Source organism: Pagrus pagrus, assembly GCF_965226575.1.
Source record: "Pagrus pagrus genome assembly, chromosome: 2".
In the NCBI taxonomy this organism is placed as follows: Eukaryota; Metazoa; Chordata; class Actinopteri; order Spariformes; family Sparidae; genus Pagrus; species Pagrus pagrus.
Genome location: NC_140186.1, coordinates 480,705 through 498,204, shown reverse-complemented (window position 1 = coordinate 498,204; position 17,500 = coordinate 480,705). Strand labels below are relative to the sequence as shown.

At 46.5% G+C, this 17,500-nt stretch overlaps 2 protein-coding genes across 3 annotated transcripts in view; both read right to left on the bottom strand.

Annotated features, from left to right (window-relative positions):
• LOC311274234 (calpain-1 catalytic subunit-like) overlaps nt 1–491 on the bottom strand; it is an 18,842-nt gene extending 18,351 nt beyond the window's left edge. For both annotated transcript variants that reach the window (XM_084381750.1, XM_084381751.1), the window contains exon 1: nt 384–491. The gene's annotated coding sequence lies outside the window, so the exon portion shown is untranslated. The remainder of the gene's footprint in view (nt 1–383) is intronic.
• A 2,657-nt stretch (nt 492–3,148) lies between these two features.
• Nucleotides 3,149–17,500, bottom strand: part of LOC311274251 (calpain-2 catalytic subunit-like) — a 15,262-nt gene continuing 910 nt past the window's right edge. The window contains exons 2-21 of the mRNA XM_084381779.1: nt 14,472–14,541; nt 11,695–11,813; nt 10,962–11,095; nt 10,458–10,626; nt 10,028–10,111; nt 9,858–9,943; nt 9,604–9,669; nt 9,306–9,466; nt 8,811–8,980; nt 8,683–8,694; nt 6,943–7,154; nt 6,547–6,583; nt 6,326–6,391; nt 6,146–6,203; nt 5,869–5,933; nt 5,374–5,442; nt 5,211–5,289; nt 4,497–4,613; nt 3,534–3,592; nt 3,149–3,378 (exon numbers count right to left, since the gene is read on the bottom strand). Of these exons, the coding sequence (XP_084237905.1) occupies nt 3,355–3,378; nt 3,534–3,592; nt 4,497–4,613; nt 5,211–5,289; nt 5,374–5,442; nt 5,869–5,933; nt 6,146–6,203; nt 6,326–6,391; nt 6,547–6,583; nt 6,943–7,154; nt 8,683–8,694; nt 8,811–8,980; nt 9,306–9,466; nt 9,604–9,669; nt 9,858–9,943; nt 10,028–10,111; nt 10,458–10,626; nt 10,962–11,095; nt 11,695–11,813; nt 14,472–14,541 (1,857 nt within the window). The 3' untranslated portion in view covers nt 3,149–3,354. The remainder of the gene's footprint in view (nt 3,379–3,533; nt 3,593–4,496; nt 4,614–5,210; nt 5,290–5,373; nt 5,443–5,868; nt 5,934–6,145; nt 6,204–6,325; nt 6,392–6,546; nt 6,584–6,942; nt 7,155–8,682; nt 8,695–8,810; nt 8,981–9,305; nt 9,467–9,603; nt 9,670–9,857; nt 9,944–10,027; nt 10,112–10,457; nt 10,627–10,961; nt 11,096–11,694; nt 11,814–14,471; nt 14,542–17,500) is intronic.

Genomic DNA, 17,500 nt, shown 5'->3' with positions numbered 1-17,500 from the left:
GTATCCTTCTGTTAATCTGTCAGTTCATGATATTTAATATTTTCTTTTGTTTCTTGTTTACAAACATAAACATTTATTATCAATATACAATCGATCTACTGATGAAGATGAAGATGAGTGTGAAGCTGCAGGAGGACTGCTCTGATGGGTTCAATATCACTTTCTCTTCAATTAAACTCAGTAAAAACAGTTGCAGAGTGTGATGAACACACAACACAACTCACACAACAACAACACACAACAACAACACCAACAACAACAACAACAACAACAACAACAACAACACAACTCACACAACACACAACAGTACAACTCACACAACACACAACAGTACAACTCACACAACAACACACATCACAGTAACACTACACACGCACACTCACCTCCGTGTCGCTCCTCGTGTGTCGCTCCTCGGTGCCGGTCGGGATGCTGTCAGTACCGGGTGCAGCGGTGCTGTGTTCTGGTGCAGCGGTGCTGGATGCTGTGTTGCAGTATGCGCCCCGCCCGTTGGGAGGGGCGGGGCCACATTGTCATCATCACAACATGGCGGAGTTAAAGAGACAAAACACTGGAGCCAATAAATCTGCAGTTCTGGTTCTGGTTCAGTTCTGTGAGCTGCTGATATACAGGAGCAGCTCTACAACGTTAGGAGATGACGTCACTGACGGCTGTGACGTCCTTATAATGACGTCACAGTCTGATAACAAACTGACAAACATCATGTGTTTGATCCGCGGAAACTTTCTGTGACATCATCACAACACATGTGAGGTCAGGTGGGGCGGGGCTAGTGGGGTCAACCAGGAAGTAAACTAGCCCCGCTCCTGAAACAGGATCAGAGCGGATCTTGTGCTCTGGTCTCCTCTCTGAACAGCTGATGATCACAAGGAGTAAATATGGTAAATTAACCATGAATAAGACTATTACTATTACTTCCGGTTAGCTTAGCATTAGCTTTTTGGTCTTTAGCCCTAGCTCAAGTAGCCTAAACTAAAGCAGCTGACTGCCAGGTGGACTGAGTGTTAGCTTCTAAGCTAGTCTGGGCAGTTCCCCTCTGCTTCTTGTGCTAAGCTAGGTTAAACATATCCTATTAGGGTTACATGCTGGCATTCTGACATGTCACCATTCCGACATGCGAACGTCCCGGCATTCCAACAAAGTTTCACCATAATCCGACCCATAACCATAACCCTTTTAAAAGATGTGTCGGAATGGCGAGACATTTAAAAAATAAATAAATCCCACCATTCCGACCTTAGGAGGCAAAAAATGTCAGAATGATGGGATGTTTCATTAAAGGTTTAAGTGTTGCCATTCCGACAATTAGGGCCTAATGTCGGACTGGTGGTTGCCTCCCTCCTAGTAGAACACCAAATAGTGACAAACTATAGCTGTGTTGTGGAAATTTGTCTTATTTGTGAGATATCTGAAGTAAAGTTGTAAGGAAAACCAATGGTCTTTTAATGATTTTATTCTTTATAAAGAAGGTTCAACAATCAACAGAGTGGCATGCGGTCTGCAGAAAGAAGAACAAGATGAGACAGTTGAGAAACCTTTTTGATAGAAAGAAAGGAGCTGCCCTGTCCTCAGGTCTGTCCCAGGTTCTGTTCCCATAACAAAAAGGACATAATAACAGTCTCTCTTTGTGCAGACAGTACAAACATTGAAGGATGTGGGAAGAACATAGTGAAGACAATGTAAAACATAATAATGATGTAAGAATTAAATCATTTCTCATACAAGTCTAGTAATATAATTTTCCATTACAGCTGTTAGCAGCAAGCATAGCATCTGCTAGCAACAAAAAGCTAACATATTGTTAAATAGAGCTTATTAAGACTCTAAAAACACACCGTTGATTACATCCCTGTTAGCAGCTTTATATTTTCACAAGGCTGGTCAGCAGCTCTGTTGCAAGCCTTGTGCTAAGCTAGGCTAATCATGTCCAAATCAAGACCTGTCTCTGCTGGACAGACATATGGAACTGATATCCATGTGACACATGGAAAACATTCCTCTGCTGGTTTGTTCCTGTTGCTAATATTTTTGTTGCTTGGTAGCTTGTGAGCTAATGTGTCAGCTAGACTAACGTTTCCTAGCTAACACATATTGAGCGTTCTAGCACTCAGCATCTGTGGTTTGGTGTTAATAAAATAATTTTGGGGCGGCTGTAGCTCAGTGGGTAGAGCAGGTTCGAACCCCGGCTCCCCTGGGCGGAACTGAGCCACATGCCAAAGCATCCTTGAGCAAGATGCTGAACCCCGAAATCGCCCTGCGATGAAATGGCGACTCGTCCAGGGATATACCCCGGCCTTCGCCCATATGAAGACTGGGATTGGCTCCAGCAGCCCCAACCCCCCGAAAGGGGGGTTAAAGCGGCAACACCCCGCGACCCTCACGGAAAAGCGGATAAGAAAATGAGATGAGATGAGAAAATAATTTTGATAATTTTGAGCAGTCGGAATACATAGTGGTTGCTCTAAGACTGACTTTAGCTATTGTTATAATATTGTTTATATTGTTGTTGTTTATAAAAGCACTAATACCATGTACAGTTCTACAGAGACCACAGAGTGTTCAGTGATGACTGCAGTGAAAAGAGATAAAAAATCAATTCAATGATTTTTTGTTTCATCTTTATTATTATCTTTGTTATTTGTTTTCATGGAGCTAGTAGTGCCCCTCCGCTTTGTGCTAAGCTAGGCTAAACCAAGTATGAACCCACCATGACGTCACTCGTTGGTTTGTGGACTACTGTTCTGAAGCCTCGAGTTTGTCGTTACAGTCGTCACCATCGTTGTTTTTTTGGAGCCTGTAGTGACCATATTTGTACAAAAGGGTGGAGCTGGGAGGATATCCTGATTGGATCAGACTGAACTAGAGGACACGTTGCCATGGTAGCAACCCCCTGCTGTCTGATCTACCATAACTTACAGAGTGAACATCAGGCTGTTGGAAAGCCTTGAACTAGAAACTGTTTACTGAGGTCAGAAATCAAGTTTTCATAAGCTTACATACAGACTGAAACGTGTGGAGTCGCCCCCTGTTGGACATTAGACAGAATGCAGGTTTAATACAGTGAGCTGAAAACACCACATGAAACCGTCATCTACATCTGAAGTATGACAGAGTGACAGACCACAGCTCCTCCGTCTGGAAAGAGTTCAGGATACATTTATTGACTTTACATGGATTGTGTCAGTCAGGAGTGTATACATTACATACAGACATACGTAGTGTAAACATTACATATAAAACATACATATGGAGTGAAAGAAGACAAGCTGCAGCTGTAAACACAAATATGGCGTCCTGCAGTAACACTGAAGCTCCGGGCGAACGCGGAGCAACGGCTCAGATCATGGCGAAGTTTAACCACTGCAGGAAGAAGACAGAGAAACCAGGACCAAGTCAACATCTGAACTGTTATTCATTTATACTGACTGGGTCCGCCTCTGACCGTCAGCACCGGACTGGTCCTGCTGCTTCAGCTTCACTCTGAACGTGCTGAAGTTTGTGTTATTTGTTCTCACCTGGTTGAAGTCGAGCTCGATGGAGCCGCTGTCCTGAGCGTCGAGCTTCTTGAAGATCTCTGAGGATGAAGATGAGTCACACGTCAGACAAGCTGTACCAGCTCGTTAGCTAAATTAGCTCATCAGCTTACATAGCTAAGGTTTTAATGTTGATGTGACCAGGCCTCATGTCCCAGACAGATTCATGTTGTATCTTTGATAACACAATGATTATCAGACAACCTGACCATCATACATATGTTCTGATGTTTCTGACAGCTTCTCCTGTATATAGACACTACAATACCCATGAGCCTCAGCTGCAGCTGGCAGGGACAGTGTTTTTAATGTTTTTATAATCATCTCACAAGCGAGGTTAGCCTGTCAGCTAGCCTAGCTGGCTACTAAAATGAAGGAAGCACCGTCAAGTTGTTGAGCGATGAGTTCAGAGCTTCAATGCTCGCTTGAATGAGACGTGTTCGTCAGCTGTAAAAAAAGAGCTGCAGAAACCTGACATTAGCTGAGCGACAGGCTAATGTCGCTAACGGTTATCAAAGACAGTGAGGTGAATATATAAATGATCTGAAACACTAAAAACAAATGATTAAATAAAATTTAACAACATGTATCACACGAGGTTAGCTGTCAATAGTGATTAAGCAACTGCTGCTTTTTCATCCTTAGTGACTGCAGTTAGTGTTTCTGATCATTTATATATTCACCTCACTGTCTCTGATAACCGTTAGCAACATTAGCCTGTCGCTCAGCTACTGTCGAGTTGTGGACGACTTGTGGATGAACGCTAACGCTCTAAACAGTCTGTGAATGAGATGAACGTCACACTACATTTTACAGGAAGTGAACTGAATCATTAAATAGACTGAGACTGTGATTGGTTGTTTCTTGCTGAAGTGCATGTTGGGAGTTGTAGTTCACATGTAGCTCTGTGTGTGTTTGATGGTGTCGAGCCTGTTTGTGACTCACTGAACATCATCTCCAGCCGCATCAGACAGCCCACGAAGTTGTCGAAGTCAATGGTCATGTCGGGGTCGGAGTATCGAGCCACCAGCAGCTGGTAGATGGTGTTGTTGAGACTGAACCCTGCAGGAGGACGACAGGATTAGTTAACGGCCAACGCCATCATCTTCATCATCATCATCATCACCATCATCTTCATCATTCAACAGAAGTAAATTACTGAACAGTAACTTCTGTTCTGTTGAAGCTGCAACTAAAACTAAAAGAAGTGAAACGTGACCATGAAACAATGAATCCTGTCCGAATAAGAGACGACAGAAACGTAGAGCTGCTAACACGTAACGTACCGTCACCGTCACCGTCAGTCTACTGACAGTAAAGAGTCCCGACAGCAGCAGCAGAGAGAAACACACAGACATCATTATTCATTTAGTATGAACACACAACACACAACACACAGGAGACACAGAAGAAGCACAGGAAACAGGAAACATGTTTTATTTTGAAGGTCTGAGTTGTGACTGAGTGAGTCAGCAGGAAACACTGTGACTCACTCAGTCCTCACTTCATACAGAGGTTCAACTCAGACGAGACGAGAAGAGACAGCTGATCAATGAGCTGATCAATGAGCTGATCAACTGATCTGATCAACTGATGTTCACAGTCAGAACCATCAGGGTTGACATGTTTCCTGCACAAACAGCAGAAGAAGAAACTGACCTGCGTCTTTGAAGGCGACTCTCATCTCTGGCGTGCTCATCGTCCCAGAGTTGTCCGAGTCGTTCTTCTTATAGATGGACTGAGGACATGAAGACACAGCTGCTGTTAACACCTGTCAGGTGGGTTCACACACTCTGAAGGTCAAAGGTCACACAGTTCTTACCAGGTATCTCTGCACCTTCTTCCACAGAGTGGCAAACTCTCCGAGGCCCAGCTTCCCGTTCCCGCTGTCCTGCTTAACAGTTGAGGATCTTTTCTCACCTCCATCTTTACAGGTCAGAACCTCACCGACAGCGAGGTTCTGCTCATTAACACATGATTCTGTTCAACCCAGATTTGAGCTCATGAATATGGGCTGCTGCTGAACTGCAGATAAAGTCTTCATTTATCATTTGGACCCGGTCGGACTGAATAACTTGGGTTAACGACAGCAGCTGTACTGACCCAAACATCTGGAACCCTGAATGATCCTCCACATGAACCTTTAGATGAACGATCCATCAGGAGGTATAAAGTTCTGTCTCTGTTAAATAATCTGCTGTTGCTTCTGAAGAACAGACACTTCTAAAACCTTCCTGTGGACACTGAAACCAGAACAGAGCCGGGCCTCAGCCGGACCTCAGTTCTGACTGCAGAGATGTTTTGACATGAAGGATACGTCCATCAGGTTGACCATGACCCTGCAGGTCTCCAGGCTGAAGCCATCAGTTTTGATGTCAGTTCCTGTGAGGGAGAGACAGGACGTTATAGCTGAACAGGTAAACCGGTGAACAGGTGAACAGGTAAACAGGTAAACAGGTGAACAAGTAAACAGGTAAACAGGAGAACAGGTAAACAGGTGAACAAGTAAACAGGTAAACAGGTAAACAGGTGAACAGGAAAACAGGTGAACAGGTGAACAGGTGAAGTGTGCTGAAGCTTTAGCTTTAACGTACGTTTGGAGACAATCTTGTTCATGATGGTCCTGAGCTCCACCGCAGAGATCTCCATGTCCTGAAACACAACAGGAAATACGTCATGCCTGGACACCTGCAGGTCAGGGTACACCTGTCTGCCGTCACCTCAGGTGTGATGACATAATCATGTTGCCGTGGCTCATCAGGTGTAAACCTTACGTCTCCAGCAAGTTTCGAGAAGAGTCCTCTGAATCCCGCGTCCACCTCCTCATCAGACACCGTCTCCTGAACACATCACCATGATGACAGTCACTACATCACCGTGACAACAGTCACTACATGATTTACTGTATTTACACATTCAAACAGAACAAACAGCTGACTGACACAATGATGTCATCATTAATTCATCTGTTGATTAATGAATCAACTTTACTCACATCATCTAGTTCAGCCTGGACCGGGTCGTCACAGGGTCTGACGGGACAGAACCAGGAACATGTTACACAACACTGGACACATTATTAACACACAGACACACACACACACACACACACACACTCACTCGCACACACACGCACACGCACACACACACACACACACACTGACGCTCTTTCTACCAGACCAGGTCTCTAAACCTCCTTTCAGAAACACCACAGGCAGGCTTCTGTTCTGATGGTGGACCTGAACTGGGCCCAGGACCAAAAATGTGTCAGACTGTTTGACTAAGAAACAAGTGTGACCAGAGACCCTCAGCACTGACTGAAGAAGACAAGGTTGCAGGCAGCCCCCTTTAGCTCCATTAAAGAAAAGCAGCACCAGCTTCAGAGTCTTACTGGGTCTCGGTCTGCTTCTCAGAGAACACGCGGATGCAGAAGTCTCCGTTGAGATGCGGTTCGAAGGTGGACGGGACGATCAGGTACTCTCCCGGTGGCAGTTTGAAGCGGGTGCAGACCTCACGCAGGTTGATGAAGGTTTCGGATTTCGCCGTCTGAGCGTGAGTCAGGAAGTAGTTCTTGTCCAGATGCACCTCCCTCTGCCCCTGAAACTGAAGGGAGGAAACAGCCAATCAGGACAGCCCGTATTTCAACAGCTGGGCAGGTGAAGCAGCCATGATTAATATTGTGAGTGACAGAAATCACAGCAGCCACAAAGACGTGACAAATCATTCCTCCTCACAGCCGCTGGCGTCTGCAGAGGTTCTGTTAACACTGAGGTTCAGTCAACGGTCTGCAGAGGTTCTGTCAACACTGAGGTTCAGTCAACGGTCTGCAGAGGTTCTGTCAACACTGAGGTTCAGTCAACGGTCTGCAGAGGTTCTGTCAACACCGAGGTTCAGTCAACAGTCTGCAGAGGTTCTGTCAATGGTCTGCAGAGGTTCTGTCAACACCGAGGTTCAGTCAACGGTCTGCAGAGGTTCTGTCAACACTGAGGTTCAGTCATCGGTCTGCAGAGGTTCTGTCAACACTGAGGTTCTGTCAACGGTCTGCAGAGGTTCTGTCAACACCGAGGTTCAGTCAACGGTCTGCAGAGGTTCTGTCAACACCGAGGTTCAGTCAACGGTCTGCAGAGGTTCTGTCAACACTGAGGTTCAGTCAACGGTCTGCAGAGGTTCTGTCAACACTGAGGTTCAGTCAACGGTCTGCAGAGGTTCTGTCAACACCGAGGTTCAGTCAACAGTCTGCAGAGGTTCTGTCAATGGTCTGCAGAGGTTCTGTCAACACCGAGGTTCAGTCAACGGTCTGCAGAGGTTCTGTCAACACTGAGGTTCAGTCAACGGTCTGCAGAGGTTCTGTCAACACTGAGGTTCTGTCAACGGTCTGCAGAGGTTCTGTCAACACCGAGGTTCAGTCAACGGTCTGCAGAGGTTCTGTCAACACCGAGGTTCAGTCAACGGTCTGCAGAGGTTCTGTCAACACTGAGGTTCAGTCAACGGTCTGCAGAGGTTCTGTCAACACTGAGGTTCAGTCAACGGTCTGCAGAGGTTCTGTCAACACCGAGGTTCAGTCAACAGTCTGCAGAGGTTCTGTCAATGGTCTGCAGAAGTTCTGTCAACACCGAGGTTCAGTCAACGGTCTGCAGAGGTTCTGTCAACACTGAGGTTCAGTCAACGGTCTGCAGAGGTTCTGTCAACACTGAGGTTCTGTCAACGGTCTGCAGAGGTTCTGTCAACACCGAGGTTCAGTCAAAGGTCTGCAGAGGTTCTGTCAACACCGAGGTTCAGTCAACGGTCTGCAGAGGTTCTGTCAACATCGAGGTTCAGTCAATGGTCTGCAGAGGTTCTGTCAACGGTCTGCAGAGGTTCTGTCAACACCGAGGTTCAGTCAACGGTCTGCAGAGGTTCTGTCAACACCAAGGTTCAGTCAACGGTCTGCAGAGGTTCTGTCAACACGGAGGTTCAGCCAATGGTCTGCAGAGGTTCTGTTAACAAATACTTAAACCTTTAATCAAAGACATGTCCTGGATGGACAGAGTGGTTTAAGTCTGATTATTTGGATAATATTAATATAATAATAGCTGTTTTCTTCAGCCGTTGACCTTTAACCTGAAGGTGTTGTCAGGTGTTCAGAGCTCACCTGCTTTGGAACCTGCAACAAGCAGAAGACAAGAAAAAGTTTTTTTTAGGAGGTGGATGCGTCTGTATCACTGTGTTAGATCCTTTACTTCTGGTTCTGGACCTAAAGCAAATTCCTTCAGTTCTCACCTCATAGATGGCAAACCCAATGGTGTGCATGTCCTCTCCTTGTTTCCGGAGCCTTCTGCGGTTCTTCTGGATCAGACCAACCACGAAGCTGCAGCCGACTTCTCCATCATCTGGGTCATCATCCTCCTCATCCAGCTTGATCACAAACTGAGGATTCATCCAGAATGTGTCTGCAGAGGAAAGACAGCTTCAACATCATCACCTCACACGAGAAGTCTTTAAAAGTCCAGCTCCGTCAGTGATCCCAGAATCTGTCCCATACCTGCTAGAAGTTCACCCTAATGGACCTTTTCAGGAGAAGAAGAAACCCTCCTCATATTCAAATGAGCTCTAATCAGATGGGGTCAACCTTGATCAGTGTAGGGACTCTTCAAACAGGGTGTTCCTTTCTTATATATATTGTTTAATCTCAAACAAAGTTTATGTACCCTTTGTCACTAATTCATTGTGATTTCAGACTTCTGTCTATGGTAGTAAAAGTAGCTGCGTTCTTACAGGGGTGGTTCCTGCAGCCTCCAGCGGTGGATCCTCTCCTCCAGGTGCCATCGAACTTGCTGACGCTCCAGTGTTTGACAGAGTCATCTTCGATGGTGTCGGGGGTCAGAGTGCACAACTCAACACGAGAGTAGTGACGGCAGAAGTCGCTGAAGGACATCCTGCAGAGATAGGACAGGGAAGACCTCTCACTCTGCAGCTATATATACTAACATCACTGCCACATCTATCCAACACTGAACCGAATAGATTGGTACAGTGACTCTATGGTCCCCTACCATTCAGACACTCCACCTACCAGAACTCTCCGTCCTCTGCGTTGGCATGTGGACAGTCTCCCTGCACCTGGCTCCACTCAGACGATCTGTATGAACATAATAAACACTGTTAAAGCAGAACAGACTGTAGCAAGATGTTACAAGATAGCATGATAACAAGCATAGTGACATGTTCTGCTACACCACAGACTGACACCAGTCATTCACTGTTCACCAACACACTGAAGTCCCAGTTTCACCAGTACATGTGTGGGTGTTGTGTTGGTTTGGTTACCCGTCGCTCCACGCTCCGGTCCACTCCACCTGACCCCATGGGTTCCTCATCCTCACCAGCCGCTCCTTCCGGCCACGATAGTTCACCTGGAAACATAAGAACATTTCAGTCTCCTCTTGTTCCACTTCATCTCATTCTCTTTTCGTTTCATGTTCAGGCAGTGACATCACCTCCACTGCACCCGTCAGCGAGTAGGCGTGGCCTTTCACCAGCTTCTGACGGGTGACGGCCTCTGAGTCTGCGGCGCTGGTGATCTGCAACGAAGCAAGGTTAACTCATCATCATCATGACAGAGTCTAAACACCAAAAACTAAACAAAACTTCTGAGTTCTGGTATCTACTCTCATCTCTGCTCGTCTTCCTGATTTCTGTCTCTGTTGATGGTTTTTCTGCTTCATTTCATTTTCCAACTAAATATTTAGACTTTATCTAAATATGACGAGTTCCTCCCACTGAAGAAGAGAAACTGAAGTGTGTTTCAGTTTACAGACTGTAGTTACAGGAAAAGGAAATGAAACTGATTTTGTTTCAGATAATCTTAAGAACTGTGTTCCTGAGCATCATGAAGAAAACTTCACAATGTTTTCCCCTCAGACTCACGTCGATGGAGCAGCCAAGCAGCGCTCCTGCCTCCAGGGCCTTCTTGAGGATCTGGAACAGGTTGGCGGGGGGGCGTTGGAGGTCGTAGTTCTCAGCGATGCCGCCGGTGAAATCTTCAAAGCCTTCGGTGGTGGAACCACCAGACAGCGCTTCATAGCAGCCGTTCATCCTGTGACCAAAACACAGGCTGAATATTAAAGAGCAACTTTAACCGAACACTGAACCTGTTTGTGCTGATGAGACAGTACAGGATCCATGTTCTGACTGGACCCTCTGCAGTACAGGACGTCACACTCGACCCTGATTAACTGTCCTGTGGCTGCAAACTGCTCCAGTTTGACACAAAACAGGTTATTACAATTTATGTGGAAGAGAAACGATTAGCACCATCAGACTGTTCTCATGTTCAGACAGTGTTATAATCACTGAGACAAGTAATGGACAACACTTTCAAAATAAAGGTCCTGGTCTGTTGTGAGCAGAAGGTTGTCGGGTTGATCTTACTTGGCATAGGCCTTCTCTAGCAGAGCGCTCCAGAACTCTCTCCCCTCTGCAGAGTGGACGAACAGCAGCTCTCCGTCTTTGACCGGCAGACGGTCGTCAATCACTACGTCCACCCACTCACCAAACTGCCAGAACTACAGACAGACAGACAGACAGTCAGAGAGACAGTCAGACAGACAGACAAACTGACAAAATTTTGGGCTTCATTGGATCAGAACATTTCTAATATCGAGTAATTAATAATATAATATAAAAGAATCTTCTCCACGTCTGTTTAAGTGGCAGCATGTTGTTTTGTGTCTTTACCGTCAGTGAGTAAAACGAGCTGTTCTCAGATATTATAGATATCAGACACGCTTTATCAACATTGTTCATGTAATGAATGTTTTGATCATCTGAACAAGTGGATGTCCTGGTTCTGTCAGATGGATCTGGTCCTGGATCAGGGCTACTTAGCTTTGTGTTAGCCTAACTAGCTACCATAGCTGCATTGTAAATGAAACTCACAGTGTGGAGCGCTCTGCGCTCGGCCCGTCTGTCCTTCACAGACTTCATTGTTGGCTCGTCACATCAGTTGTGGAGTTCAGTGGGTCCAATGTTTGGTCCCATTCTATAATTTCAGTCCCTCATGAGTCCACTTGGACAAACATCAGCCATGAGGTCAACACTGAAACTAACTACACTGTCACATGTGTGAGCTGCCCTTAACAGATGTCATAACGACTTGTGTTACCTGGAAGTGGAAGATGCCGGCGTAGTCATCACCGAAACCCTGGTCGTTGGGAACGACTCTGGTCATCACATACTCATTCAGGGTCAGCGAGGCGATGGCCGCCAACAGCCAGCAGTCACCTGGACAGACGGGAAACAGTCAGTAACATTACAACTGATTCACTGTTAGTATTACTGTTGAGGGTTCTCAGTCATCCAGGTCCTGGTACTCCTAAGTACTGTATCGTGGTCAACTGGACATGTTTCAGTTTGTTGAAGATGTCTCGCGTCTCATCCAAGAGGCTTCTTCACTTCTGACTGACCGGAAGAGGCAGGCTTTAAACCCTGTGTGGGAGTGTCCTTACATAGCATGGGAGTGTCCTTACAGAGTATGGGAGTGTCCTTACAGAGTCGTTAAGGAGACCTGTAGGCTCTGAGTTTCAGAGTTGTTAGGGCCACTTGTGGGTCGCTGACCCAACCTTCATGTGGGTTGCTAAGGCTAGGTGAGCCCAGGTTGTTCAGCTGTCTGGGGAGAGAACTCAGTACATGATGGATCATTTTACTCCGATCTCAAACCATCTGTCTTCTCTGGACAAGATGTTCACATTGTTGTCCTCAAAGGAATGATTTGTCTCCTTCAGATGTAAGTGGACAGCAGAGTCTTGACCTGAGGAGTTGGTCCTCCTGTGTTGTGCCATTCGTTAATGGAGAAGCAGCTTGTGCTCCACCCACTGGAGCACAAGTTGGGGGTCATCAGAACCCTAAACCTTCGGGCTGAGACCATGCCCACTAAGTCAGAGGGGAAGGAGAAGGAACAGAAGCACATCAGGGTAGAACTTAAAACCTGTGGCTACCAGAACTTGACCTTTGTCAGAACCTCTAAAAGATCCAGAGCAGACAGAGAGGAGGAGACGAGAAAATGTAACATCATCATTCCTTAAGTCGCAGGAACATCTGAGAAACTCAGGAGGATCTTCAATAAAAATCATATCCTGGTTCATTTTAAACCAAAAAACACACGGGAGGCAGAAACAGAGTGATGCAGTTTATGGACTGCACAGATTTGTACATTGGGGAGACAAAACAACCTCTCCATGTTAGTATCCATGTTAGTATCCATGTTAGTCAGGTCACACAGACTCTGCTGACAACATGTCCTCTGTGTCTGATGTGGTTTTTGTTCCTGATGAAACAACAGAGGATTAAGGTGATGGGTGGAGGAGAAACAGCCTGCAGACTCTTCTCTGCTCCCACCACAAATATTCAGCTGTAGTTAACGAGAGGTCTCACTCTGAGGAACATTCCTGAGCTGAGCAGCTGTAACTGTGATGGTCGAGCTGAAAACAGGAAGCTTCAGAGAATCTGTAGTTTCAGCCTGGAGATAAGTTACACAACACAGAGCTGCTGCTGCTGTGGTTTAAAGAAGGCACGGCATGCTGGTGACTCATCCACCACAACACTGTGTGTGTGTGTGTGTGTGTGAGGGTGTGTCCTCATTGGTTGACAGCACATATCTTCACTCCCCCCCCCCCCTCTCTGATGTTTGTCTCTCGCCCTCTAACAATAGCTGCCAGGCCTCTTCCTGTTCTGCTCTCTCCTGCTCAGCCAATCAGGGCTCAGTGTGGCAGCGCCCTCTAATTACAGCAGGACCAGGATCTCAGCTGGTTCACATTAACTCTCTGGTTACAATCTGTTGAGCAGTAAACTGAAGTCTGAACGACTGAATCAGTGAACATGTTCACAGCCAGACATCATCAGAAGGTCAGAGTTAAAGGAGGACAGATCCTTCAGACCTTCAGACCCTCAGACCCTTCAGAACCTCAGACCTTCAGACCTTCAGACCCTCAGACCCTCAGACCTTCAGACCTTCAGAACCTCAGACCCTCAGACCTTCAGACCCTCAGACCTTCAGACCTTCAGAACCTCAGACCCTCAGACCCTCAGACCTTCAGACCTTCAGAACCTCAGACCCTCAGACCCTCAGACCTTCAGACCTTCAGAACCTCAGACCCTCAGACCTTCAGACCCTCAGACCTTCAGACCTTCAGAACCTCAGACCCTCAGACCTTCAGACCCTCAGACCCTCAGACCTTCAGACCTTCAGACCCTCAGACATCATCAGGGGTCGTTAATGTAAACATTTCCAACATGGGGAACCCTAACCCTAACAACAGAGTTCTGATCACCATTAGTTTGTGGGGCTAACATGTGGGAACTACACCTTTATGCTAAGCTAAGCTAACCAGCCAAGGTTTATATTTAGCGTATAGGCTGAGAGTTAATTGATCTGACATGTGATCAAATTGTGTTACTGCACATCTGCAATGTTTTCTGTTGACTGTTGTCTTTACTCAACTCAACTTTATTTATAAAGCACTTTAAAACAACCACAGCCGAAACAAAGTGCTGTACATCAACAGGTAAAACAACACAGAGACATGAAATAATTAAAAACAATAGATACAATAAAATAAAACAGGTATAAACACTAAAGTAATTGTTTTACTGTTTCTAAAACAAATTAAAAACACTGAAACAAGAGCAGTGGAGGACAGTGAGGAGGCTTGTCTAATGTGCAAGGGGAGCTCGTTACATAATTGAGGAGCAGCAACAGAAAAAGCTTAAACCAGTAACCAGTTTACACAGACCACTCCCCTCAACAGCCACCTGTCCACCTGTCCACCTGTCTACCTGTCCATCTGAGCAGCAGGGTCTGACTGAATGTCAAAATGACTCTGTGGTATGTTCAGGGACAGTCTGGAAGCTGTGGTGTGTTCAGTGACCATCTTGAAAACTCACCTAGAGCTCCCTGGCAGATGTCGGTCCTGGTGGCTCCGCCCAAGATGAACTCGGGATTAGAGACCAGTTCCTATTGGAGTCAGAAACGAACAGACAGAGTCCATAAACAGCTGAACAGGATTCAAGACTGTTCTCACAACCACAGGCTGCACTGCAATTTGTGTCTGTTTGTGGTGGTTTTGCGTCTGTCTGTGGTAGTTTTGCGTCTGTCTGTGGTAGTTTTGTGTCTGTTTGTGGTGGTTTTGCGTCTGTCTGTGGTAGTTTTGCGTCTGTTTGTGGTGGTTTTGTGTCTGTTTGTGGTAGTTTTGCGTCTGTTTGTGGTAGTTTTGCGTCTGTTTGTGGTGGTTTTGTGTCTGTTTGTGGTAGTTTTGCGTCTGTTTGTGGTGGTTTTGCGTCTGTCTGTGGTAGTTTTGCGTCTGTCTGTGGTAGTTTTGTGTCTGTTTGTGGTGGTTTTGCGTCTGTTTGTGGTAGTTTTGCGTCTGTTGTGGTAGTTTTGCGTCTGTCTGTGGTGGTTTTGCGTCTGTCTGTGGTAGTTTTGCGTCTGTTTGTGGTGGTTTTGTGTCTGTTTGTGGTGGTTTTGTGTCTGTTTGTGGTGGTTTTGCGTCTGTTTTTGGTGGTTTTGTGTCTGTTTGTGGTGGTTTTGCGTCTGTTTGTGGTGGTTTTGCGTCTGTTGTGGTTTTGTGTCTGTTTGTGGTGGTTTTGCGTCTGTTTGTGGTGGTTTTGCGTCTGTTGTGGTAGTTTTGCGTCTGTCTGTGGTAGTTTTGCGTCTGTCTGTGGTAGTTTTGCGTCTGTTTGTGGTGGTTTTGCATCTGTTTGTGGTGGTTTTGCGTCTGTCTGTGGTAGTTTTGCGTCTGTCTGTGGTAGTTTTGTGTCTGTTTGTGGTAGTTTTGTGTCTGTTTGTGGTGGTTTTGCATCTGTTTGTGGTAGTTTTGCGTCTGTCTGTGGTAGTTTTGCGTCTGTTTGTGGTAGTTTTGTGTCTGTTTGTGGTGGTTTTGCGTCTGTTTGTGGTGGTTTTGCGTCTGTCTGTGGTAGTTTTGCGTCTGTTGTGGTTTTGCGTCTGTTTGTGGTGGTTTTGTGTCTGTTTGTGGTAGTTTTGCGTCTGTTTGTGGTGGTTTTGTGTCTGTTTGTGGTGGTTTTGTGTCTGTTTGTGGTAGTTTTGCGTCTGTTGTGGTTTTGCGTCTGTTTGTGGTGGTTTTGCGTCTGTGGTGGTTTTGCGTCTGTTTGTGGTAGTTTTGCATCTGTTGTGGTTTTGCGTCTGTTTGTGGTGGTTTTGTGTCTGTCTGTGGTTGTTTTGCGTCTGTTTGTGGTGGTTTTGTGTCTGTTTGTGGTGGTTTTGTGTCTCTGCAGTGTTTCCCACACATTAATTTATTTGTGGCGGTCCGCCACAATATCAACATTGACCGCCACATATTGATTTTCTATTTTTGGACCCGTTCTCACTCAGCTCACCCGTCAGTGAATAGCATAATGTTATATACTCTGATACAGTGGATGGTGGTGTGGTTTTTAGTCCGCCGGTTAAACCAACAAAGAAGAGGAGGAGGACTACTTAACGCAGTTGGCTTGACCATAACTTCCTCTGCAGAGAAGATGGCTGGCCTCATCGTCAAGATCAAGCCCCCACAAGGAGCTCCAGGCCTTGAAGCCAGTTTTTGTCGTGGCCAAGCCGTGTAATTACATCGTAATGAGGTGCATTAAGTCTCAAGTGAATGTGCTCTATGGCACCGCCACAATTAAAGTCTGATTCTGTGGGAAACACGTCTGTGTGTTCGGGTTGCAGCTGTTTCTTGAGGCTAAACTTTATTTTCCGCACTAAATATAAAAACAGATAAAAGATGAACCTCTCTGTTCTTACAGTTACAGCTTCACTCATGTCCGTGTGCACTGTAACACATCACCTCTCAGACTCAGTGTAGGAGTCTGGGCTCTGGGCTCTGGGCTCTGGGTTCAGGGCTCTGGGCTCTGGGTTCAGGGTTCAGGGTTCAGGGTTCTGGCCTCTGGGCTCTGGGTTCAGGGCTCTGGGCTCTGGGTTCTGGCCTCTGGGCTCTGGGTTCAGGCCTCAGGGCTCTGGGTTCTGGGCTCTGGGTTCAGGGCCCTGGGCTCTGGGCTCTGGGCTCTGGGTTCAGGCCTCAGGGCTCTGGGTTCAGGGCTCTGGGTTTTGGGCTCTGGGTTCAGGCCTCAGGGCTCTGGGTTCAGGGCCCTGGGCTCTGGGCTCTGGGTTCAGGCCTCAGGGCTCTGGGTTCAGGGCTCTGGGTTTTGGGCTCTGGGTTCAGGGCTCTGGGCTCTGGGCTCTGGGTTCTGGGCTCTGGGCTCTGGGCTCTGGGTTCTGGGCTCTGGGCTCAGGGCTCTGGGCTCAGGGCTCTGGGCTCTGGATTCTGGGTTCTTGGTTCTGGGTTCTTGGTTCTGGGCTCTGGGCTCCGTCTGTTGTCAGGCTGTCTGGTGTGAAGTTAGCCTCGGTCCTCGGGACTCTGACTTTGTGTTCTTGGTGAAATCATTCTTTAAATTCCTGAAACACTTCAAACTGGAGTCGACCTTCTTCAGGGGGACAGAACCGTCCTGCAGGTTTGAGCCCTTCCGAGTTCACATTCCTGTGAAGTCCCTGAGTCTCAGTCACAAGTCAACACAGAGCTCCACTCAGCTCAGCAGCTCGTGCACCGACACGTACTGAGGATCAGCAGCATCACTCCTCCTCTTCCTCTGCCCGCTGCTTCCTGCTTCTGACAAAACTCAGTGACACATCTGCACGAGGACGCCGTCCACCATGTGGAGAGTGCATCAATACTTTAACATGATCAATACTTCAGTTATATACTTTGAATTATGTTTTTGCGTGTGTGTAATATATGTATTGAAATACATTCAGTGTTTCCTGCTCCTCCCTGTGCCTCTGTTTATGAGTGTGTAGTGACTCATCTGACTGGTATGTAGGATCTCTGATGGTCTGTGACTCACTGTACTCATGTTTAATGTTTCTGCAGTATTTAATACAACATGTTGATCATCACACTGTTATTCATGTTTATGTACAT